Raw genomic sequence first — 24298 nt, forward strand, 5'->3', positions numbered from 1 at the left:
TTGAGTCTGGCAGTAATAGCCGTTTTTTTTATTCAATACTGGATTGTAATCTTAGGATTGCAACTTGCCAATTATATTTTAAAGACCTTGAATCATCTCCATTTCCAGAGAAAGGTTAGAGTTGTAGTATTCTTTGGAACTAAGCATTTATTCTGAGTAGAACACCTCTTTCTTTTCAGCTTTCATTTAAGCATAATGAAGTTGTTTTTGTGAAGGTGTTGGGAGAAGATCTGTATATGGCACATTGTTGCATGCTTGATTTAACTTGTCTAATTTATGTTTTGTATAAATATTGATATTCGAGTAATCACACAAAAAGCTGTTTTTTCAACTTCATGTTTTGCTTGGTACAGTGATCTGAGGGGTGTGTCTTTTTGTTTTGTTTTGGCAGATTCTTCCAGTGGCTAGTGCATCTCAGCTTATTCTTGTGGACTTAATATGTGCTCTTAATACATTGAAAATTGACACTATATTACATCTAGTCAAAGAGGTAGTCAAGAAACCATCACAAATCAAGGGTGAAGAGGTAACCATGAAGATAATTCCATTTTCTTGATATATTCTATTCTAGATCTATTCCAATGTGTCTTCTAAATATTGTTAGAAGGAAAGTTTGGGGATTTTTTTTTACATGTGTGATTCTCTTTTGCTCCTGAATAAGTTATGTTTTCCAGAATGTGGGTTTCTGTGTTTGATCTATCCGTGTAAGTAGATTCTTCAGAATATTTTGCTGGAGAAGTTGCTGGTAATGTAAAGGTGTGGGGTCCTCCAGTACTGAAGATGCTGACAATTTTTGTGAAGCTGCTGCAGATACACAACTTGGTGATGCATTTCTATCTTTCTACCCTTATCTGAACAGTTAGAAATACTTCACATTGAGTCTGCTATCTTCCAATTGGCTTTCAAGGAAACCAGTTTTGCTACTATGCACACCATTGTAGGAGCTCCTACAGCTCTGAATAAACTGTAGCAGATATTCCAAAGTAACGTGACTGCTTCTGAACTAAGGTCCTCTATTAAATCTCTGAATTCCCTCATACTGCTGTATGAATAGTTTTATCATAGCTGGTCACCTGTTGGAGTTACAAGTGGCTTCTAAGAAGGGTGTGTTAACCACTGAACACAAGTATTTAAGAGCTTGGACCTTCTTTTTTTTCTGATGGCAAATAATTGCGGTTTTGCTTTTATTTTTCAGAAATCTTCTCTTGTAGATATTCCAGTACTGCAGTTCAGTTATGCTTTCATTCAAAGGTAATTCAGTCATTATAAAGGATAATTTTCTGTTTGACTTCAGTTAGGATAACAGCCAGCGTCACTATTTCTGCTTTACTTTGATCTTCAGGTCACAATGTCACAGAACACCTTTATGTAGGAAATGGCTATCACCACTTCATTGTTAAGTAACAGATAGACACAAAATAACTGGGCTATGACATTATGTTCCACTGATCTGTTGATAATGCCAGTCTGAAAGCCTCATTTCATACTAATAGAGTAACATACTTCAGGGCATCTCATTAGCAAGATACTTGTATAATTTCTTATGATCTTTCTCCTTATCTCTTCTGTGTTGCCAGATGAATGGATAGAGAACTTCTAAATTCAATAAAACTGCCAGGGCTGCAGTCTGTGCTGGACATGTTGTGGGTCAGACAGTTGATTGGAAATATTCCTGTGATCAAAACTCTTTTTCACATATTTGGCTTTTCTCATATGGAAGCCTTGGGATATATCAGACTGTACAATATAGTGTATGCAGTAAGCTATGGAGATGAAGTAAGCTGGCATGCAGTGTAGTGGTTAGCTAAACCTTATTCCTTTTCTTTCCCCTGGAGACCCAGCCCTCTTACAGTGCTGGCTGGCATACTGCATGTGCTGCTAGCATTTACTGATGCATGGATATTGCCTGTGCTGCTGGATATTTTTATACCATGTTGTTGGATCAGTTAGGAATGGGCAGAATCTAAAGGACTGATCTTGATGGAATCTTTTAGGCCACCAAGTTAGCCATGTATGTTGGTTTTTGTTATTTCCTTAACTCTAACTTCAGACTTGGGTGTGTTTTGATATTGTTTTTTTGGCAGACTGCCTGTGTCAGCCTTGCAGGAGAACTTCCAGTCATTATTAGGACTTCTCAAAGAGTCTGTGCAGCTGAACTTGGCTCCTCCTGGATACTTTCTTCTTCTCAGGTACTGCGTAAGAGAGAAGAAGGTTTACAGATGCATTGAGTAGATCTGTCCAATTACTAACTCGGAGTGAATTGATTTTCCCACAGTATTCTGAATGACTTTGTGACTAGGACACCTACTCTAGAAAACAAAAAAGACCAAAAAGACTTGCAGGTACAGTGTATACATGTATACCTTTTAGCTCATAAATCTGGCACTGTACATCTCGGTAAAAGTGGAGATGGCCTGATCTGTACTTTGTATCTGAATTCACCTGTGCTTTTAGAATACATGAATGTGCATCCACATGTTTTGGCTTAGGCCTGGTAAATATAGCAGACTCAAATATTAGAGACATGATGCACAGAATGTCTCTAAAAAATTTTGTCAAAAATGCATGAAATCGCAGTGGTAACTATGGACTTTTCAAAGCTGTTTTCCCTAGGTAATTTTACGATTTTTCTCAGAATTTAAATCATAACACAGGTGTGATGTCATGAGTTCAAGTCGTATGTGTAAGTATTGAAATCTCAAAACTATCTAGGAAAATTAGTAGCATAATTATCCTTGAAGGTGATAGCTGTATTTGGCAATGTAAATGACTGTCAGCTCACCTTTTATGTAAAGAAGGGGTGGAGTAGAGCAGGATTCTCTTCCTATACTGATTGTGGTTTCACCAGAACAGTTTAAGCGCTACCTACTTGGGTGCAGTTTTGGCTCTGAGCCAATGTAATGCTACATATGAGGTGAGACAGTGTTATGGTTGTACTTTTGTGTGCCAACAGAGAAATTACATCTCCACTTCTGCTTCAGAGACTTGCCAGCACAATGACGATGATGATAAAAAGACATGATGATAGCTTTCACCTGATGGTACATTGTCTGGTTATGTTATAGGAGGTGACCCAAAAAATCTTGGAGGCTGTAGGGACTGTTGCTGGTTCTTCCCTGGAACAGACTAGTTGGCTGAGCCGGAATTTAGAAGTGAAAGCTCAGCCTCAGATTTTACCGGATGACTTCAACATTGAAGATGTGAACGGTAACGTGGTTTTGTCTGACTTTCTGCTGCTTTCTGTCTTCTGCTTAAGTCAGTGAAGAGTACAAGGTGTTTGATAGTGTGTAGTTTGCATGAGATGGGAGTAATACAGGCAAAAAGTAAAACCAAAAAAATGCATATTCTCCAATAACAATGTCAGCCTCAGCAGGTTTAGTAAATATTTGCAGATTGTGTATAATACAGAGGAAAACTTATTGCAGGTGCATGCAATACATGGGACAGAGCAGCATGGGGCTTGAGGTATGTCATTGTGGCAACATGCCCAGAAGCATTTCACTGTAATACCAATATGCAAAATAACAGTTCTGTTTGGGAAGAAAATTAGGAAACAGCAAAATTTAAACATGTCTGAAGGGAAAACTAAATGACTTTGCCTCTTTTAGATACATCAATGGCACCATCTTCAATGGTTTCCGCCTCTGCTCCTTCAATATACAGCGTCCAAGCTCTTTCTCTCCTTGCAGAAGTAAGTAGGCACCAGTTTTGTAGTTGCTCTCATCTGTGGGGTGGTTGTTTACTGATATTATTGAGCAGAGGAATACATTAGATTTTCCTGGTAGATTAAATGGGAGCCTAAATCTTTATTGAGGCATGCCGTGTGCACACACATTCTAGCCTGAAATATGGCATGCTTTCCCCTTTTGTCAGAAATACCAACTGGAGGTTTAAAGAGACATTCTTTTCATTTTTAAGGTTCTTGCTTCTCTTTTGGATATGGTTTACCGGAGTGACGAGAAGGAGAAAGCTGTGCCATTGATTTCACGTTTGCTTTATTATGTATTTCCTTATCTACGCAACCACAGGTGATTTCTCTCTCTGCACGTGTGATTTTTCTTAAGTGTGATTTTTTTGACCGCCCTGTAAGGCTTTTGCTTTTTCTTCTGCTTGTCCTCTCCCTTTCTGTTCTAATAAGATATGAGCTATATTTCCCCCAGGAACTGAAACCTTTTGTTGTTTGAGCTTTGTGACAGCTGTTTCTGTTTAGCTGTAGATGTTCCTCCCATCTGGGTTTATGGCCTTTACTTAAAGCTCCCCTTTCTGTGTATGCTGGGTAATGGAGAGAGGCTGTGGGATGGGGCAGCAGAGCACTGGGCAGGTCACAGGACCCATCATGAAGTAGGAAGAGTGCAATATCTCCCTATACTCTGCCTAGTTTTCCAGCCAAAAGCAGAGGTGTGGGAGAGATGGATGATATCCTCTGTCAGCTGAGCCATATAACGCTTTTCCCACAGGGACAGGAGGAGGGAGAGAACATTTCCTTGCTGTGAGGGTTTCCCATCTTTCAGGGCCTTATTGGTTGGTCCTGGATCCTCAGTGTTGTGTTTAAGAAGGCTAATTTGGCAGAAGCTAAATGCCCTTGTGTTCCAGCTTGTCCTCAGATATTAGAGGGGCTGGGGGTGGCTGAGCTTAGTCTCTGAGTGATGCCCAGTTTGATGCCTTAAATTTTGCCTGAGATAATAGGCCAAAGTCGGCACTACAGTCCAGCTGCATTCAGCAGCTAATATGTTGAACTAACACAGGTCCAAATGCACTAATAGTGCGGGCCCCAGTCGCGGTCGATGAACTAACACTGTTCCAGATTATACCATAAATCTGGGCGCATCCACCGAAATAAAATCCTCATGACCAGTTCCACAGTTAAGGTAATTTATTTAAACAACAGATACAGATTCTTTTAGATTGCCGGTGATTAATACACTGTCCGCAAAGCACACCTAGGTGCCAATGAACATATATATATTGCAAGATGACTATATAGCGCTACTAATATGATTACAAATTCAAGCTTGATTTCTAAGTTTCCTGGGGAAACACCTGGTATAACAAAGTGTACAAGTGTTACCCTAAGGTATGGGTGGGGAAGAAAGGTTCAGCCTGTCGACTGATCCCAGAAGTCCATAGTGATGTCTCCCTGGCTTCTTAGCGATGGTATCTTCCCCACCTTGCCTCTTTCTTAGACGCATTTTATACTATTTTCTGTGTTTAGGTGGAGCTTGAGTGACTCTAGTCATACACACCTTTGTTATTGATTGGTGTAAAATTCTCTCGCTTTGATTTTAAAGGTATAGACTAAGAAAAATTCAGAGAGCATGCTCGGGGCAGAGGCAGGCGGGTAGCTTTTGGGATGGAGGTGTGTTTTGGTATTATAGCGAGATTATAATGAGCAAAGTTCATCCACAGGACATGATTTCACCACAACTGCTGGCTCAGTGACCAGCATTCTGGGTAGAATGGGCTATTATTTCTTATTTGACAGTAGCTATGTGATTTATCAACTACAAGGTACCATGGAGTTCCCGTACCTGCCTCGTTTACATAGAGCCTGGCCACAGTTATCTCCACAGTGCTCCACTCTATGTTCTCTCAGAGTTAGTACACCAAGCTCCCTTGGTGCCGAACATCTAAGAATGCAGGCCAGGTTGCCTGGGGAACCATCGCAGAGCAGATTCCTTACATGCCGACCACATCCCACCCTAGACGCTTTCTTACTTCTATAAGATGTGGATATAATTTTGCTCTCAATAAGTGTGCCTCCAATAATTGGTTTCAATATGTTGCCCCCCACTAGTTACTCCACACTCAGCCTTTCTCATGCATCTCTCGCCACCTTTCACCCAGTGCTATCTCTTAGAAAGCAAATTCTCCTTCTTCTAGCAGCTCTCTGCCAAGTGGTGGGAAGCCACCCTCCTCTTCTCTTCCCTGCTCGCCATGAGTTCCATTTTTCTGAGTTGCAGCTACTCGTGCTGTAGCAGGTATCAAGCTTCCCCTCCTCCTGGCTGCTACCTTTTGGCTACTACGTTTTTCTGAGCAGACCAGTCGATACTGAGGTGTGGGAGAGCATCAGCCACAGCTCATGGGTGCAGGCGGGGAGTGGGGATTGTCTCGAGCGTTACTTAGGTCACAGTCAAAACCACTACCCAGTGTACAGTAAAAAGCAAAAAAACGGTATAGAGGGTCAGGGAAGATATAACCAGGCATGTCTAAAAGAGATGATGGGTCGAGTATCACTGGGAAGTGAGCATTAAAGCCAGCAAGCCTCAGGGTGCAGCAGGGTTTGAAGACATTTCCATGCTTCCTCTCAAGGGGGATGGATTAAAAATGATGCAGAGAAATCTTCTATTTCTGTGCATTTTGCACCGTATCTATTACAATGTTTTGCCTACTTCACCCCTAACCAAGTCAGTCAGATTCTTGATGTATGGAGTGTATGTCACTGTTGTTGACCAGGGGCATATACCATCGTGCACATGCATCCAGTGCCCTCACCATTTGCAGCAGATATGTAAAACCCTCCATACAGCCACCACAAAACTGTTCCTGGGAATGCTGGCATCATGCTGCCGTGCTTGGCCTGCTGCGAGCCAGTGGCTGCAAGCCAAACACTCGTTCCATCTCTGCTCCATGTGTGGAAACGGCACAGTTAAAATTGGCACGAACACCACTGCTGCCAGGATGTCCTTGTGAACTGGTGCAGGGGATAAATGACGACTTCTGCAAAGCAAATAGAGATCTGAACACCAGGAGTCAGCCAGCTTTTTTTTCTTGCAAAGATACTACTATGCCCTTTGGCCTGACACTGATGGTTCAAAACACATGGGCATCAGAGTCCTGACAAAGTAGCCGAGGTGCATAGAAATATCTCTTGATGGTCCTCCAGTGTTGGCCTGGCAAGGCCAGCAGTCCTTGTGATCTGCGTAGCCATAACCATAACAAGATAGTCACTGGTTAAGAATGTGGAGCCCCCATCAGGCCTATAGATGGGCTGTATGATTTTCATGTCACTCATACATGCTGCTCAGCAGTTGGACTATAACCTCCAAGACTGTTTTCATGCCACTGTCCTCCCCAGATTGGCCAGAGTTTGGTTGCAGGGCTTGACAAAAAGGCAGTAGTCCCTCCCACCACCACCACCTTGAAAACACAGAGGCTGCTGAAGCCTTCTGTGAAGGTGTGGTGGCAGCTCACAACAAAAGACCTTGACAGTATCCCTTCTCAAAGAAAAGTCATGTTCCTGTCAGTCTGAGCACCACCTTCCCAACCTGAAACTTCTGTTCAGTCATGGGCAAAGCAGTTACCGCAGCAAGGATTTGTAGCAGGATGCTGTTTGGCATCTGTGTCCTCAGTGAAACTGAGGTGCCAGAGGACAAGCATTAGTTCATTCAGGGTCCCTTCGCCTTGAGCCCAACACTCTTTCCCTACTGTGCCTTGCAGAGAGTGGTGTCCAAATTTGGAGTGGGATGGTGCATAGGGCAGCACAAGGAGAAAAAGGCTTGTGTGTGAGATTTTTATACAGGTGATGATGACATGAGAACTGACACATAAGTGTTATCTGGGTGACAGATGAAGCCTACTGTGGTACCTTCTAAAGGGGTCTGCTGACAAGGATGAAAAGCTTGTTGGAGACTTTTTTTGGGGGGAAGTTTTGAACCACAACTGTAGTGGAGACAGGCAGTATTGTGCTGTGATACATCTAATCTGAAAATATCTCCCCAAACCAGGTACACTGGAAATGTGAGGGGTTCTGCACAAGCTGCTTTGATCTACTGATCTCCCGCTGCTCTGAGTTATGAGCTAATGTAGGCATAGCCTATTACTAAGAGAATTTGGTTCGAAGTTCTGGGGAACCCTGGTTATATAAACTTAACTTAAAAAAATATATATATTTATCATTATTGTTCTTTTCCCCCAGTGCCTACAACATTCCTAGTTTTCGTGCTGGTGCTCAGTTGCTCAGCTCATTGAGCGGATACGCCTATACCAAGCGAGCCTGGAAAAAAGAAGTTCTTGAGTTGTATATGGATCCAGCTTTTTTCCAGATGGACACTTCATGCACTCAGTAAGACATGAGATTGCAGCACTCCAAGATTCTATTCTGAATTTGCAAAGAAAGGTTTTAAAGAAGAATGGCTAATGTTGGAAAAAAATTTCTGTTTAGTACTTTCTTACAGAATGTAATAATGTTAAAAATGAGTCTCGACCACTAATTCTACTAAATGCATTATAAGCACCTAAGTTTTCATTATAGCACATAAGAATAAACTTGTCTTATGCTGATACTCCCCTTCGCGATTAGGGAACTGCATGCAGTAGAGCTGGAGGACCTAGAATGCATACGTGTTAAACCAGTAAGAGTCTGCACATTGAATACCGTTTGGAAACTGTTTCCTTGGATGAAATGTTTGACCAAAATCTTTTCTGAGGTGAATCTATATCAAAGCTTTCTCTGGTTATCTAATTACTTCTGTGTCTTATTCAGTTGGAGATCCATTATTGATCATCTTCTAACACATGAGAAAACAATGTTTAAAGATTTGATGAGTAAGTATCAGCTACAGATAACTTATTTCTACATTAATTTAAAATCTATTTGCATTTGAGCTAATGGGTGCATTTTTAATATACTAATGTATCAATAAAATGCAGACAATGCTGCATCTGATAATTGACTGTATTGTCAACTTTATTCACAGCGAAAAGCTGTGCTAAGTTAATTCTGTATTTCCGTCATGTCTAAAACACAATTATTTTTGTTCTAGAAGTGCTAATGTTGGACTCTCGCATTCACATTTTGCCATAATTTTAAGTTGCTGAAGTGTGACCTTTTGCAGCTGTTCCCTGTTAGAAAGCCAGGGGACTTGGGCTAATTTTGCAGGTGTCTCTATACTGGCATCAATCCGTAGGAACATGGTGCACCAGTACAGCAAACCTTTGGGCAATATGCTTTGACCTCTAATTCAGGCTTGAGGAGAGCGTAGAAGAGTAAGTCCTGGGGCAAAGGGTGGGATAAGGCCTTATATTTGCCTAGAGCTTCAAAAGAAAAAGCAGCTTTAGTCTCTTTTTCAGATCTTCTAATATAGTTGAAGGTGTACAATGTGAGACTAATTCACCAATCAGTGGACCCAAAGAGAGTTTTTCTTTTTAAAAGATTTCAGGAGATAGGAATTATTTTCAGCCCAAACCACAAGAAGTCTTTATATGGTAGATAATTCTTGTCTCTGTTATAGATATGCAGAGCAGCGCCTTAAAACTGTACCCAAGTTTTGAACAAAAAGCAATGTTGTTAAAGCGGCAAGCTTTCGCTGTCTTTAGTGGAGAGATTGATCAGTATCATCTCTATCTTCCCTTAATACAAGGTAAGATCTGTAATTTCACCTGCCTTTTCTTGTCAGCTGTAACACATATATAAATTGTGTAGGAAAGGAATGTCACCTATTTTCCAACACGTACTTCCATTTTTTTAAAAGGTTTTGACAAAATTTATGATGCTGTGAATCTCTGAATTCTAACAAATAAATAATCTCATTAAGAGGGAGACAGGAATCTGTGTTCCAAAGACTTTGGTCTGGAAATATAGCTGGAAACCACTGCGTCTTCAGACTTTTTCCAAAGCATAGTTTTGTTAATAGAGGGCAAGGGACTCAACACAAAACTGATGATAAAGCACAAATTTTGTTTTGCCACCTTCTACATTTTTTATTTCCTAAAACAACGCATGTTCAGGAAAATACTACGCTGCCTTTTTTTTTTTTTTTAATTTCAGAACGACTGACCGAGAACCTCCGTGTTGGGCAGACTTCTATAGTTGCCACACAGATGTTTCTCTTCTTCAGAGTTCTTTTATTAAGGATTTCTCCTCAGCATCTAACCTCATTGTGGCCAATTATGGTAACTGAATTGGTAAGGAATAAGTAGTAATTTAAAACTAGTTAGTGTATGTTTTTTCCCATTTCACCTTTTTCTTCCTACCAAATACACCCACTGTTTGAAAAAGGAAATGTTTTCATAGTTTTACATTAGTCTGATAACTGGGGAAAAGAATTAACATTGTCATTAGGAAATACCTTTCTGATTAATTTTGTTGTTGTTGCTAATGTGATCTCTTGCACAATTTGTAATTTTCTGCAAGACCTAAGAGTAAACTACAAGCGTGTGGTTCCTTATGCTATATGAAGCATATCTTTTTCATGATTGAGTTGTATGAACATTTCAGCATCTCCATAAATAATTTATTTCTTTAAAGATTCAGACATTTCTACAGCTGGAAGAAGATTTAACTGAGGAAGATGAACCATCAAAGTAAGAATTACCATTTGTCTGATAGAGAACTTGTGAAAGCTGGGAATGATTGTGCTTGTTCTGTATCTGCAAATCTTTGTTTATTTATTTATTTACTTGTCTGGGATAGGGAGGAGACAACAGGATTTTTTGTTATTGCACTTGTATACTTCTGGTACTGACGAATCATAGTTTAGGATTTTTTTTCAGCAGCTAAAATAGTGATGTGTTCAAAAAACATAAGTACCATTATTAGTTGCATACAAAAATAGAAAAGATGCTAAGTTAACATTTGAATGTTTTAACATGTTGACATTTTTTCTGAATATCTTAGATTATTTTTTCTTCTAACAGCCTTTTATTAATCACAGGGCTTATACAGAATAAAAATAGTTTTTGTTGCACACAGGTGCAAGTGCTCATTTGTGTAAATGTGTACATTTCTCTTTTGCTGAATGAAAAACGTTTATTGGATTTATGTTTTAATGGTACATTTCTTAATTGTAACTAACACAGGAGCAACAGCAAAATAAGCAAACAGAAAGTCTCGGGTGATGGCAGCGGATCTGACATACAGCAGAATGAGCTGTCCTTGTACTTATCAGCTTGTAAGTTTTTGGACACAGCACTTTCATTTCCACCTGACAGGATGCAGTTGTTTCAAATGTAAGTCCTCTGATTACTTACCTGTTCTCCAAGTTGTTACCATTCTTATCCTTTAAAGTAATTCCAGATCTATTTTCTTCTAGACTTAATTTTTCCATCAGTTCTCTTTACAAGTGCAGATGTTGATACTCGGACAAATGTAATTCAGGGTATTTGGAAAAACAATATGGTCTTGTCAGGGTAGGAGGATTTCATCATCCTGATTAGGAGGTTCTCTAACTTGGAAAAATTGGGAGAAGAGAAAGATGGAGACTGTTCTTTGTTTTCCCTTTCAAAAAAATTCCCAAGTGTGTGCAGACAGCTGCATTTAAATACTGGCACAATAGTAATGTCCTTGTTCATTAAGTTTGGCACTGGTAATAGCATAAAATTATAGTTATGACAGCTCTTTCTGTAAACAAACCAGTGATCTGCTAAACTGTGTATGATCCAAACAAGGATTTTTTTCTGTCTTCTTATCAAGTAATCCATTTGTTTCAGGTACAAATGGGCATTTGTCCCAGAGGTGGACACAGAGTCATCTACTGTGACCTCTTATCTGGTAGAAAATCATCAGGAATGCAAACCACACATCATAAGAATCATGGATCTACTGAAGAGGAAATATGGGGTAAAGAAAAAAGGCTTCAATTGAATCTTTTTTTTTTTTAATTCATTAGCTTACTTTTCTAAACAAGTGACAAGATTTTAAGTTAGGCAAGAGGTTTTTTAGGTATTCTAATAAGATTCATGAGGCTTTTAAAAATGATCTGCCTGCTTTCATACATATATATCCTGAAGATGTCAGATTGCTTTTGAGTGAGGGAACAATAAGCAGTTTTCCTATTGTTCCCTTAAATCTGCCCACAACCACCCAGTTAAAACAATTTGTCTCAGACAGAACTGGTATTTATAAAAAGGAGCATGCTGTACTTTGTCAAAAAAGTGTACTGTAATAGCATTTTAAATTACCATTAAGGTTTAATATTAATTCTTCCACAGAAGGAAATAGGGGCATTAGTATTTCTCAGAGATATCTCTGTATTCTGTTCTTGTTTGATACCTGATTCTGAAGGCTAGTCCAAATTTGCTGTGTTCTGAACTTGTGAGACTTTCATTTAATGGAACCTCGAATCCGGACATAGAAATAACTCTGTATACCATCTACACAATTTATATTGCGATTCAGTTGTAGGCTGTGGATCTCTTAGTACGAAAAAAGCGTATGGTACAGGGTTCAGAAAAGCTGTAACAACATTATGTCTTAATGCAAAACCCTTAGTAAATCTCGGTTTGTTCGCTAACAGGAAACAAACAACACCGAGGGAATTTCCAAGAAGGAGAAATGTCCTCTTTTGAACTCCCGCTCTATATCTAGCATCACCCAGCTCATGCCCTTCTTCAAAAGTCTGTGTTGCACATTCACAGCAAACAGGAGCGAGACCCAGAATTCACAGAATTCTGCATCTCTCTCTGTGGACCATGTTGGCAGCAATGGCATAAAGATCTTACAACAGCTTGAAGAGAGTGTTGAATGTGACTTCCTTGAAAACATGGAAAGTTAAGCCGCACGTCAGACACTTGGCTCATGGTGAATAAACAGCGAAAAAAGGGAAAACTTTACTGCAATTCTTCTCCTCTTTTTTCCCCAGTTTTGAAACTACATTTTGGGTTTTCTTCCTGCTATTGTGGAGTGCTCTTCAATAATCCAGGCTTCTGAGTTGGTGTTAAAAAGCAGGATTCTTCAGTTCCTACGGGGGGGAAAGGCAGGCGGAAAAAGTATGGTTTAGTGGTAATTTATCATAGGTACTGTATTCTTTTATTTGTTTTCAATGTGAAGGATTAAAGAGATTTTGTAAATAAAGGAAGAATATTTTTGACTTGGTGAAAGTAGCAACTGTACCATTTATCCAGTAACTTCTCAAGTAAGTATTTTAAACTGCTTTTGGAACTGTGTTCTGAAAGTAAATTTAAGAAAAAGCTAATGTTGCATGTCAGTGTACAATCAGTTTGCAGATAAGCCATTTCCTGAGGTTAAAGCCCACTGCTACTTCTCCTTTCTTTGACTTGTCCTGAAACTTATCAACTTCTAAACAAATCACCTAAATTTCAAACAGATGTATTTTATAAGTCTTAGCATTGTGCTAATAACTGCAGACTTACCATGTTTTTAATTTCAACTCTGTACTATAATAGCATTCTTCAGGATTAGTGGTTCCTAAATAAAAGACAAACACATGCATAAAAGACAAACCTATGCAGTAACATTTTGTAATTAACATTTTGAGGGGGTTTTATTTTAATTAATTGACTAAAAATATTCTAATTCAGTTTTTTAAATTAAAACACTTTGTTCTTTCAGTGACCAGGGTCACTTTGCAACTTCTGAAATGCAACTAAATGAAGATTGTAATAATATAAATTGCTGTATACCAAAAGCCTAATTAAAATGAAAGTTCTTTTTTTTTTAAAAAAAGATTACTTTTTATACAAAAGAATGTATGTGGCTGTTCCTAGGTGTTAGAAGAGGTAGGGAGATCATCACAGTGCCATGACTACAGTAATGTTCAAGGTGCAGCTTATTTCAGAACTGCACTGCTACCACCGCCCAGGACCTGGGAGAGAGGGATTAGTTCTACCACCGAACAGCGCAGCTGCATGTCTGAAGGACACTTCTGACGGCCAGTGGATAAGCACCATCGTAGCAACACATACAACAAAAGGCTTAGTAGAACATTTTTTAAACAAGGAGGTAGACTCCATTGAATTTTCATATTTAGTGGATTATCTGATTGAATTTGCAATGCTGATTTGTCTGGGAGGAGAAGTTTATCACAGTTTTCATGGTGAAAAGCTTTGTCTGCTCTTTTTTTTTTTTTTTTTTTTTTTTTAAACTCCTTTGCCTCCAGAGAAATTGGTTTTGTAAGATATAGGTGCAGACTGGTACGTGCTACTTACGTTATTTGGAATATCACAACTGAGGTAAACATGCTGGGTACTGGATTTCACCACTCTTGTATCTGCTAATTGAAAAAGGACATACAAAATATATGGTTTAATTTCAACAGGTTGTGAGGTCGGTGATGTATTTTTTTCAAAACTCACACAACAAACATGGAAGGGTACTCTGCAGTGTCTTTTACCTACAGATATATGAAGTTTTCATCTTTGGATTATAAACTAAAATAACCAAACACTGAACAATGTGCTTTACTATGACAATGCTGTAATGCTCTATGAAGATAATACTATAATAGGCTTATGCTAAACTTAAATAGCTTACGTGCATTTTTACAGTTAAGGAAAGTGATAGACTGAAGTGTAATATTCTGTAGTCACTAACAATGTGAATTATTTGTATTAATATAATTTATTAATGATCTCTAATGCTATTGGAATGAGCACAAGTGAAAAGTTATCTTTTTCTAGTACTAGAAAATTAGAGCAGGATGTTTTTAAAATGTTTGTGTTCATTACTTACATACCTTCAATAATTTTTAAGGAGAATATTGCTTATACTTGGGATGATTTGATAGTTTTACTTTCAGCTTTCTGGTGGTTGCATTCCATACTTGGGTATTTCTCTTAAAATCCTGATGAGATGCTGTCAAAGGGGCTATTAAAATCTAAGACAACTCTTTGCCATCAAGCTTTTTGTTTTACATTCTCCCATAAGCTATAAACCTGTGTCTTCACATAGTTTCCTCGCTAACTGGAGGTAGTGAACCAGTAACTTGAGGGTAACTTAGATTCAGGGTAACTTAGATTCAGGGTTTTGTCATCCTTCCCCTTGAAAGAGAATGTCCCGTTCTGGCTGCCTGTACTTCAGATGTGCAGGGGATTGGACATCAGTCATTTCACCCCCAGCTGTGGTGGTGAACTTGGAAAACAGAATCTGTGACAGATGAGTCTGTATAACTCTCTAAGATGATCTTACCTTCTACAAAAATACCCCTTGCTTCTAACTCCTGCCTTTGTACATACATTTACCTTTGTCCTGTGGTTCTGCAGATGGCTGCTTTAAATGGCCTTAAGATATTTGTGACTTCCAGAATCCTTTTACTGAAGCAGAATCTAATTCTTAATAAGTTCTTTAAAATTTAGTATATAAGCAGATCTTGTATCATTATAAATAGGGTGTGAATAAGGAGGAAAAGGCTCTAACTAAAAAAGTCCTACTTGGGTGGTGGAAGGGCACAGTTACACAGGCCTAAATGTGTCTCTAGCAGAGTAACTTTATTCCTTTTCTATATGGGACTAACTGTAGCCATTTTACTTATGCTACTGCTGTTGAATCCACATGAAGGAGGGCTGTGCTGCTCTAACACTGGTACTGCCAAAGCAGAATAACTTAGCTGTAGATGAATCTGAAAAACTTTTACCTAGAACTCAATATCAAGAACAGGAGAGAAAATGCTTTTGCTTTGCTGTGTAGTTCTTTGCTTGTTTTCAGAATAACCAAACTTGGCTTTGTCTTTTGGATACTTCAGTTCTGAGATAGCATAGCAACAGTGCATGATACACAGAGGGAGACATATTTAAATGTTCAAAAGGATTTAATTTTCATGAAGGGAAAAAAAATAGTAGGTGCAACCAAGGTAACTGCCAAAGAACAGCAGAACTTGAAATACGGAGCATTAAGTAATGGTTAAGTGTATTCGATACTATATTTGAATGTAATTCTTCTAGTAACATTAAATATTATTTTGAATTACTTTTTCAAATGTAATTCTCATTTTTCAGACTACCTTTACTGCTCACACATGAACTTTTTATCTGATTCTGTAAAAGCTTCTAATTCAGTTTCAGTGGATGAGGGCTCTGTACAGAACTCTGTACACCTCAGTTTGGACCCTAACAGCAGTGGCTCAGAGCTAGTCTGTGCTAGCCCCTACACTTACCTAGGGAAAGACTGCACCACTGCCTCCCTAATCCTCTCATCACAAGCCCCAGTTTATACGGCCCTATCTTTTGCATTCCTGAACTTTCCACTCCGGGAAAGTTTTCAGGATTTGTGTTTGTTGAAGGACTGCATGGAGCAGACAGAGGAAGTTGCTGCTGCAGCGTTAAGGGGATCAAGTTGAAATCACTTGGCAGGCTGAACTATTACAGATACAGATGAGAAATCTAGCTAAAGTTGGTGCAACTGGTAACTTTCTGAATTATTTTTAGGATGCTGTTTGGTTTTCTTTGTCAGTAGTCATAACTGAAAGTTTACGTTCAGCCTATTTCCAGTGAAAACTGTCATTTTTGTAGGCTTTCACGAAAGAAGTGAAGCAGCTGATACAGTTTTCAACAGGTTGTGTCCTACAGTGTAAGAGGTGCTGTTTTCTAGAGAGGAGCTGATGGTCACAGTCTCTTCTGTCAGCAGCTGTTCTTTGGAAATACATTAGATTTCACCAAACTATTTCCATTAGTTTCAGAAGCATATCTAAACAGCACAGGCAGCGTGAGCAGGCCTGGTAACTCCTTCCCACACTGGCATTTATGTCCTTGTGTTGCTCTGGTAAATTTTTTGCTCAGTTGCATGATGAGACAGATCAGGGAAGTGATCCAGGTTAAAAACAAGATTTAAAAACTATTTTTGTTACGGGCCGGGCCCCGGGAAGAGCCGCCCGTGCCCCCAAGCCCGAGGGGACAGCACGGGCACCCTCGCCTTCCGGGCCGGGCGCCCCCCTCCCACCGCGGCCCAGGGCCGGCGCCGCTCTCACCTCCAGGCCGCGCTGCAGGAGCGCCGCGCTGGGCGGTGTCTTGGCGGCCCGGCACTGCGCGGCTGCCAGGAGCAGCGGCTTCATGCAGCCCAAGGCGGCCATGGCGCCTCAGCTGCCGCTTCAGAGGCGCGACGCACAAAACACACTCGCATCTCCCGCCGCCGCCATGGCAGCGCTCGCTGAAGGGGAGCGACCGCAAGAAGGCTGCCGGCTGAGGGTCACGGCAGGTGAAGGAGGAAAAGGCAAAGGTGCCCGTGCCGTGCTAGCCCGGCTGGGGCCGGGGCGGTGGCGAGAGGCAAAGCAAAGTGCGCGAGGCCCCCTCGGGCAAAAGGTGGTGGGGATCGAGCTCGGGCCCTGCGGACCACCGCCCCGCGACCCCGCCGCTCCTCTGCCAGCGATCCCCGCCGCGGGGGCTCGCACAGCGCCGCCTGCAGGCCTCGCGCCGCCCCGCGCCCCACGGCCCCACGCGCACGCGCACACTCCGCGCTGGGCTCGCGGACAGCGGGTGCTGCAGCGGGCAGCTTTGCTGAACCTCACGTACTCGTTTTCTAACGGATGAGGCCTGCGGAGAAGCGGAGGAGTGTGCGTGTTAACCTTTTTCCTACGGTGTTGAGGGAACAAAGACATTTCTCTAAAGCGACTGCAAAAGAAATGTAAATAGAATGTAAATTGAAATGTAAATTTCTTTCCATTCTGCGTCCTTGCTTCCTTTTTTAAATCCTAGATCCTCCACGTGTGTTGTAGAAATTTTCACATAATTGTTGTAGAAGTTCTCATGAATTAAGTAAATAAGAATCAATAGAGACGAAATAGAATTAAGAATAGAATAATTAATATAAGTCTATCTGAATAAACACAGGTGAGTTTTCACAATCCATGAATATTGTTCTCAAAGCTCCTTTGTATAAACCTGACCTACGACTGAACAAATCATCAGTCACAGCTTAATGAGTAGCTAGGCAGAAGTAGGCCCAGAAGTATTAATTCCTGATGATTCTAGCAAAAAGGAGGTATGGTTAACCTTTTTTACCTTAAAAGAATATAGAATACTTAGAAATAAGAATTAATAGAAATAAGGTTCTAAACGGAGTTTAGCTATTTCAGGTTAATATTTAGGAGACGTTGGCAGTGGAAACCAGACTCTGGTCAACCTGGATCAAGACGGGACGCTGATCACAGCAAGAACATCAAGGATGGAGTGTTGACTGAAGTCAAAGTGGAACCAGAAGATAAAGATCAGCTGACCAATGGAGAAGAATGGACTTTTGTGGACTCTTGACAAAATGAAGAAAGAGGAATTGAAATAGTTAGTGGAATTTTAACAGAAGTTTGTGAGAAGTTTGTGATGTAACTACTTATTAGTTTCTATATAAACTGATAGTGAATTTGAGTCAGGTACCATTCACTGCAGTGGTGGTCCAACTCTGAGTTGCTTCAATAAAGAATCAGCAGACCTAGAGACCCGGACTCTACCAATTTTCTTTAACAACGTGCTCTGTTCTTCAGCTGACCACCGTGGAGGCAACACCTGAGAAGTAACCGGAACGTGGGCTTGGATGCACTCTCACGCCCAGACGCAGCATCCTGAGCTGCAGCCACCACGGCATTGAAAATGCGAGTCCAAAGCATGGCTGCCTGCAGCGCAGTGCTTTCACCAGAGCAACCGCCAGCCAAAAAGCACCACAGCCCAGCCCTGGCCCCCGTCGGCTGCGACTAATGGTCTGCTCAGCCATCAGGACTCACGCCGTCGGGGTCATGAGGCACGGCCTGGCATTCCTTGTCACTCGGCCCTTTCCTGAGGTCGAACATCAGTGTGACCGGGTGAGCACATGGGGGACTGCTGAGAGTCTCTTGGCAGAAAAACTGCAGGGTTCTGTGCTGGTAAAGACCAGGCTGCTGGAGCCGGGCTGTCTCAGCGCAGCTGCTGCTCAGGCTGACGCATGCGATAACCAACCAGCAGGCTGCTGCGTTCGGCGACTAGAGAGACACACCGGTGTGTGCGATTCTACAGAGCAAGGCTTGGGTTTTTTCTCTCCAATAGTACCATTTTTCACAGACAACTACTTTCTTTTCAATGAATGATTTTTGGACACATACGTCAGTATTTTTAGCAATGCCAGAGTTAATTGATATTTTTTATCTCCTTCATGCTAGAAGTACCAGTTGAGCCTGGCACCAAAAACTCTTAACTCTTAAATTCATCACGAAGTCCAAAACACTGAAACATCTAAAAGTCCTTTAACAAACAGTGGTGTGAAAGAAATGTAACAGAAAGAAGTCTAACTAGTATTACCCATTAAAATACATAAATAACTTGTGAAAGATCTTAAACAAACACACAACCAACATAAATGTCTTCCTGAAGATGACATACCGACATGCACGTAGCACTTGAACTCCTCTTGTAATCTACCAGAACCGTTCATCAATACTAGAAGTATTTCAAACCATTTTCAAGCTGTTGATTAATTCTTTATGGCATGGACTCAACACTTTTTGTTTTAATTTAGATTATTCCAAACTACAGGATAATACGAGTATTCCTTGACATAGCTGAAATACTCTCCACTTCTCCAGCAATGAGGGAACATGAATCATACACAAGATAACAGAGTTTAGAGGGTTTTAAGCATCATATGATTGAATTGCTGAGGCCTGAGCAATAGGCCCTGAACTAAAGTTGACCTCTAGATGAACCTCCTACCACACATTATATAATATTAGTATCTGATTATTAGTGAAATATGCATGATTATTAACAAAAGATGTAGCTTAGGTAAAATATAGTCCTTAGTGAAAGTGAAAAGTCATGAGAATGTATCCATGTTACGAGAACGTATCTATTTTTTCTTGTTTAGAGGCAGGCTGTCAAGGCTGGGAAACCAGGTGTCTGGCCTTGTGTGGGAACATGTAGTCAGAGCCAAATAGATAAAGACACTCCCTTAGTTCCTCCTTAAGCCCTGGCCAGGCTTTGGGCGGCATCTAACAGAGTGAAACCAGACTTTTCGTATTTGATGTTATATCAGCTTGTTTATTCAATAGTATAAAAGCTGGACCCTCTTACAGCTACTTTGGAGACCTCACCTATAAGTAGACGCACTGCGCAGGACCTCCCGATTGCTGGGAAAGGCTCTGCAAATCCTCCCTGTAACAGGGGCTCCCCAGCTGATGTACGGATCTGGATGATGCTAAAGTATTAAGGCAATTGGTGATGAATCTTCCTTAATAACTGTGGGAAGCCACACAGCTGTGTCCTAGCAATCAAGAGAGAAAAGGTCTCCAGGCTCGAGGAGAGAAGGAATGCAAACAATCCCAGAAAACACAGTGGCAGCAGCAGCAGCAGAACAAGAAGCAGAAGCATCAACGTCCACAGCTACTATGGCAAAGTAACAATTCTGATAACGAGGAAGAGGGTATTATACAAGGCTGCAATGATCCTCAGCTACTTTATCATACCGCAGGAGCCTTCAAGAAGGTGTTCATCAGAAAGCAGGATTTGTGTTCCTTCAGAACAAAGCAGGCATAGATTGTGAAAACTAATCAGCACCTGAGCTCCATCCAGCCCGCATCAAAATTGGGAAGCAGTCCGCAGCAAATGGCACCCAAACAGGGACCTGATCGATAAACCGGCGGTGACTCTGCGATGGAACGATTTGTCGGGGGAAAGCGCACGTCAGGAACTGGTGAGTCCCATGATTGCAGTAAACATGGGACAGGCTAGTTCCCAGGAACCCGTGAGCTCCACGATGGGACAGGCTAGTTCCCAAGAGCATGAGCTCTACACTGAGGTATTACAGCGTTTATTGTGCAAACAGGGCTAAAAGGTTCAGTTAGTGGAATTGGTGCAGTTGTTAGCGTGGATCAAAGACAACTGTACCTGGTTCCCTGTATCAGGGACCTACGATGCAAAGATTTGGGCGAAAGTGGGGGAAGAAATACAAAAACTAGGAGCAACATGGAGGGTTGTTTTTACAGCACTCTCTGCACTTCAGCCTGCAGAGGAGTATTTGCAATCTCGGGCATCCACTCCTATTAATACTTTGGTGGATGTGAAGGAGCAAAACGAGCCTGTGTATGAAACAGTCTCCAGAGAATCAAACGATCCTTACAATCCGGGTTTCACAGATCCAGAGATACAGTCCAATTTATGCCCACAATTAACACCAGTAAAAGAAACGTCTGCTGCCGTCGCTTCGGTGCGAGAGATCTCGCAGCCGGCAGCAGTAGCGGCTACGGCCAGAGCACAGTTAACACCAACAGCTCCTCCGTATCCTGCGTCTGCTGTGCCACCTATTGGCTTTTCTGAGAAGACACCAGAGTCTCGTGTAATGAAATACAAAACGCTGGCAAAAAAATGTAGAGAGGAAGCTGCTCGTAAAGGAGATTTTACCATGCTGGTGGCGATGTCGCTAATCTATCGCCCAAATCATCTTCCTGAGTATCAGTACCTTACTTATGAAATGATTAAGGAAGTACGGAAGGCAGTGAGAGACTATGGTTTGCACAGTAACTATACTTTGAATTTAATAACAGTTATTGGGGAATCCTATACTATGACGCCACATGATTGGAAGTCACTTTTACAGATTGTTTTAACGCCTGCACAATATTCAGTGTGGCTGGCAGAGTACCAGGAGGCTGCTACAGTACAAACTGTGGACAATTTGGAAAATATGGAAGCAGGAGGCTTAGATGAATATTTGGGAATTAATCGCTATGCGACACTAGAAGCACAAGCAAGGCTACCTCAACAACGTTTACAACAGGTCTCTGCATTGGCTTTAAAGTGTCTGAAACGCGTTCCGGAGGCAGGGAAATGCCAGCCCTCTTTTGCGGCTGTCAGGCAAGGAGCCCAAGAACCCTGTGTCACATTTATTGATCGTTTGCAAACAGCATTGAGCAGGCAGATTGGTGATGAAAATGCAGTAGAAACGCTGTTATTACAATTGGCTTATGAAAATGCAAATGCAGATTGTCAAAAAATGTTGGCCTCTCTGAGAAACTCTTCCAAAACTATAGCAGAATTTATTAAAGCCTGTCAGAACGTAGGTTCTGAAGAGCGTAGGGCTACTTTACTTGCAAGTGCCTTGGCTCAGCAACTTGTTGTGGGACGAGCAGAAGTTAAATGTTTTGAGTGTAATCAAATGGGACATATTAGAAAGAACTGTCCAAATCTGACAGTAAAGAAAAAGGATGAGCAGAGAAGATTAAAAGGACCTAAAACACCCAAAGGGTTATGTCCTAAGTGTGAAAAGGGCTATCATTGGAGCAATCAGTGTCGATCAAAATTTGATAAGGATGGAAACCCCGTACAGGGAAACTGGAAGAGGGGCATGAGGCCCGGTGCACCCCAACACAACAGGGTCTGTTGTGCACACGCTCAGTCTGAGAATCCGATAAACGAACAGTCTCGGAACTCGTTGCCAGCACAGCCGGCAGCGCCGGGTTGGATCTGGCCTCAGCCACCGATACAAGGCTGAATGATAAAGGACATGAGCATTACTGAAAATTGAAGATAAAATTCAAATAGATAATTCAAAAAGATAGAAATCGATATGCATACTGAAAAGATGGGGGTTTGGGAGTTATTTTTTGCTTTTTTTTTTTTTGGACACTGGTGCAAAAGGTCATAAATACTTGCTTGACATTATCAGTAAAAACTTTTCCTTGGTATTGCAATCTGCATTATGGCAAATGTGTTTAAAAAGTTTTGAAATGTTTGCAAGCTGTAACCTTCAGGAGAGGGGTTTGGTATAACTTTCTCTCTGTCAGATACAAAAGAATTGCAAATTCAATCTTGAAAATGATTTAGGTTTCAATCTTAAAAATTATTTAGGTTTGCTTTGTTGGACGACTAAATAATGCTGTGTTGCTAACTACACCTGTACCTCATGTATGTAACTAGTCCCATTCTTTCATAAAGTTCAAATGATGAAAAAAAAATTAAAAAGGGGGTTACAAGCAGAGCAATGTAAAGTAAAACTGCTTTTCACAATATGCTAAAAATACTTATCTGGTTGTTTGGAAAAGAGTTCTGTTCTACTTTATGCCCATTAGGACCTAATTCTCACGATTTACACACTTGAAAAAGAAATGTTTACTGCCTTATTTCCTGGTGTGCTCTGCTTGTTTAACACCAGATTTTATTGGTAAATTTATCCTTCCGTATAGAACCTTGCTGCTTGTGAAACACATGTTATAAAAACAAAAAAGGGGGAAATGTGGGAAGCCACACAGCTGTGTCCTAGCAATCAAGAGAGAAAAGGTCTCCAGGCTCGAGGAGAGAAGGAATGCAAACAATCCCAGAGAACACAGTGGCAGCAGAAGCAGCAGCAGCAGAACAAGAAGCAGAAGCATCAACGTCCACAGCTACTATGGCAAATTAACAATTCTGATAACGAGGAAGAGGGTATTATACAAGGCTGCAACGTTCCTCAGCTGCTTCATCATACAGCAGGACCCTTCAAGAAGGTGTTCAGCACAAAGCTGGATGTGTGTTCCCTCAAAACAAAGCAGGCATAGACTGTGAAAACTAATCAGCACCTGAGCTCCATCCAGCCCGCATCAAAATTGGGAAGCAGTCCACGGCAATCACTATGCTTAATTCTATGTAGTAATGATTGGGTGCATCACCTTGCTTTGTTTGGTTCCTGCTGTATTATTTTTCCTTACTATTCTATTGCTGCTTTAAACTAAAGTAAGAGTAAGCTCATCTTTTGAACCCGGTGTCTATGCCCTTTGTGCTGACCCCAGCTATTGGCAAAACAATGATGCCGACAGAATTTTTGTTGTGCATGGCTTTTATCAACACATATCCATTCTGCCACAAACTGTTGCTTTATGCACATTCATTTATTGTATTTCTATTGATGCTTTCTCGCAGTTTGTTCATTTTAGCAGTTGATATCTTGGACAGTTTGCTGGCTAAAAAAAAACAAAGTACATATACATGCACACAGATACCCTTCCCCCCATATGTATGTATATGTATGCATGTGTCTGCTATAAAAATTAGTTCTTTTCTTGCCAAACAAAAACCATTGATGTAACATGGCTTCTCCCCATCTTTGCATCCCCTACGCAGGTTTCTTCACTTCATTAAAAAAGGGAGTCTTCTCCAGCTCCAAAAATCAAGGACAAAAGAATAATTCCTCACTCTACCCACTGAGGAAACAAATTTGCACAAGCAGCATCATTGTCATTTCACAGTGGTGACTTCAATCTGCTTCTCATGGTGATTTAACATCTTCTCTAGCCTTATACATACAGTCAGGTAGCCCAGCCAAGCACTCCACTACAACGAAAAACACTTAATCTTTCCCACCTTATGCTTTTTCCAATAAGTTCATCACCCACACCACAGAATCAGCACCAGTCTTATCCCCCCTCTCCCAGACCACAGATAAAAAGTTCAGGTGCAAACCTTACCTAGCTGCGATAGCAAAGTAACCACAGACAAGCTTAGAGATGGGTTTATATTAGGGTCCTCGAGGAGTTCTACCAGGCAACTGAGACATTCACTTGGGCGAATCTGAATTGAAGCAAATAATCGGGTAAGCTTCAGTCCAGAGACAACCTGGAGATGAAGGGAGAAAAACCACCATAACTACTCAACTGCAACAAAGTATTTAACACAGAAGTCAAAGCACAGGGTTGTTATT

General features: G+C 41.0%; 1 protein-coding gene and 1 long non-coding RNA gene across 5 annotated transcripts in view; one reads left to right on the forward strand and one right to left on the reverse strand.

Annotated features, from left to right (window-relative positions):
- The window catches only part of DOP1B (DOP1 leucine zipper like protein B), a 52425-nt gene extending 39609 nt beyond the window's left edge, over positions 1-12816 (forward strand). For all 4 annotated transcript variants that reach the window (XM_068417504.1, XM_068417495.1, XM_068417519.1 and 1 more), the window contains exons 23-37: positions 392-526; positions 1196-1251; positions 2085-2189; positions 2276-2342; positions 3066-3207; positions 3609-3691; positions 3919-4028; positions 7916-8062; positions 8483-8544; positions 9231-9359; positions 9767-9903; positions 10247-10302; positions 10798-10947; positions 11428-11557; positions 12234-12816. In XM_068417504.1, coding sequence (XP_068273605.1) covers positions 392-526; positions 1196-1251; positions 2085-2189; positions 2276-2342; positions 3066-3207; positions 3609-3691; positions 3919-4028; positions 7916-8062; positions 8483-8544; positions 9231-9359; positions 9767-9903; positions 10247-10302; positions 10798-10947; positions 11428-11557; positions 12234-12491 — 1767 coding nt within the window. In that variant the 3' untranslated portion in view covers positions 12492-12816. The remainder of the gene's footprint in view (positions 1-391; positions 527-1195; positions 1252-2084; positions 2190-2275; positions 2343-3065; positions 3208-3608; positions 3692-3918; positions 4029-7915; positions 8063-8482; positions 8545-9230; positions 9360-9766; positions 9904-10246; positions 10303-10797; positions 10948-11427; positions 11558-12233) is intronic.
- On the reverse strand, positions 10351-17042 carry LOC137673040 (uncharacterized). Its single transcript, XR_011049691.1, has 4 exons — positions 16638-17042; positions 13885-13949; positions 13090-13144; positions 10351-12677 (listed from the first exon to the last, which is right to left on the reverse strand). It is a non-coding gene; the product is annotated as an uncharacterized lncRNA (long non-coding RNA).
- Between the last annotated feature and the right edge of the window lie 7256 nt (positions 17043-24298).

Source organism: Nyctibius grandis, chromosome 2 (genome assembly GCF_013368605.1).
Source record: "Nyctibius grandis isolate bNycGra1 chromosome 2, bNycGra1.pri, whole genome shotgun sequence".
NCBI classification, from domain to species: Eukaryota; Metazoa; Chordata; class Aves; order Nyctibiiformes; family Nyctibiidae; genus Nyctibius; species Nyctibius grandis.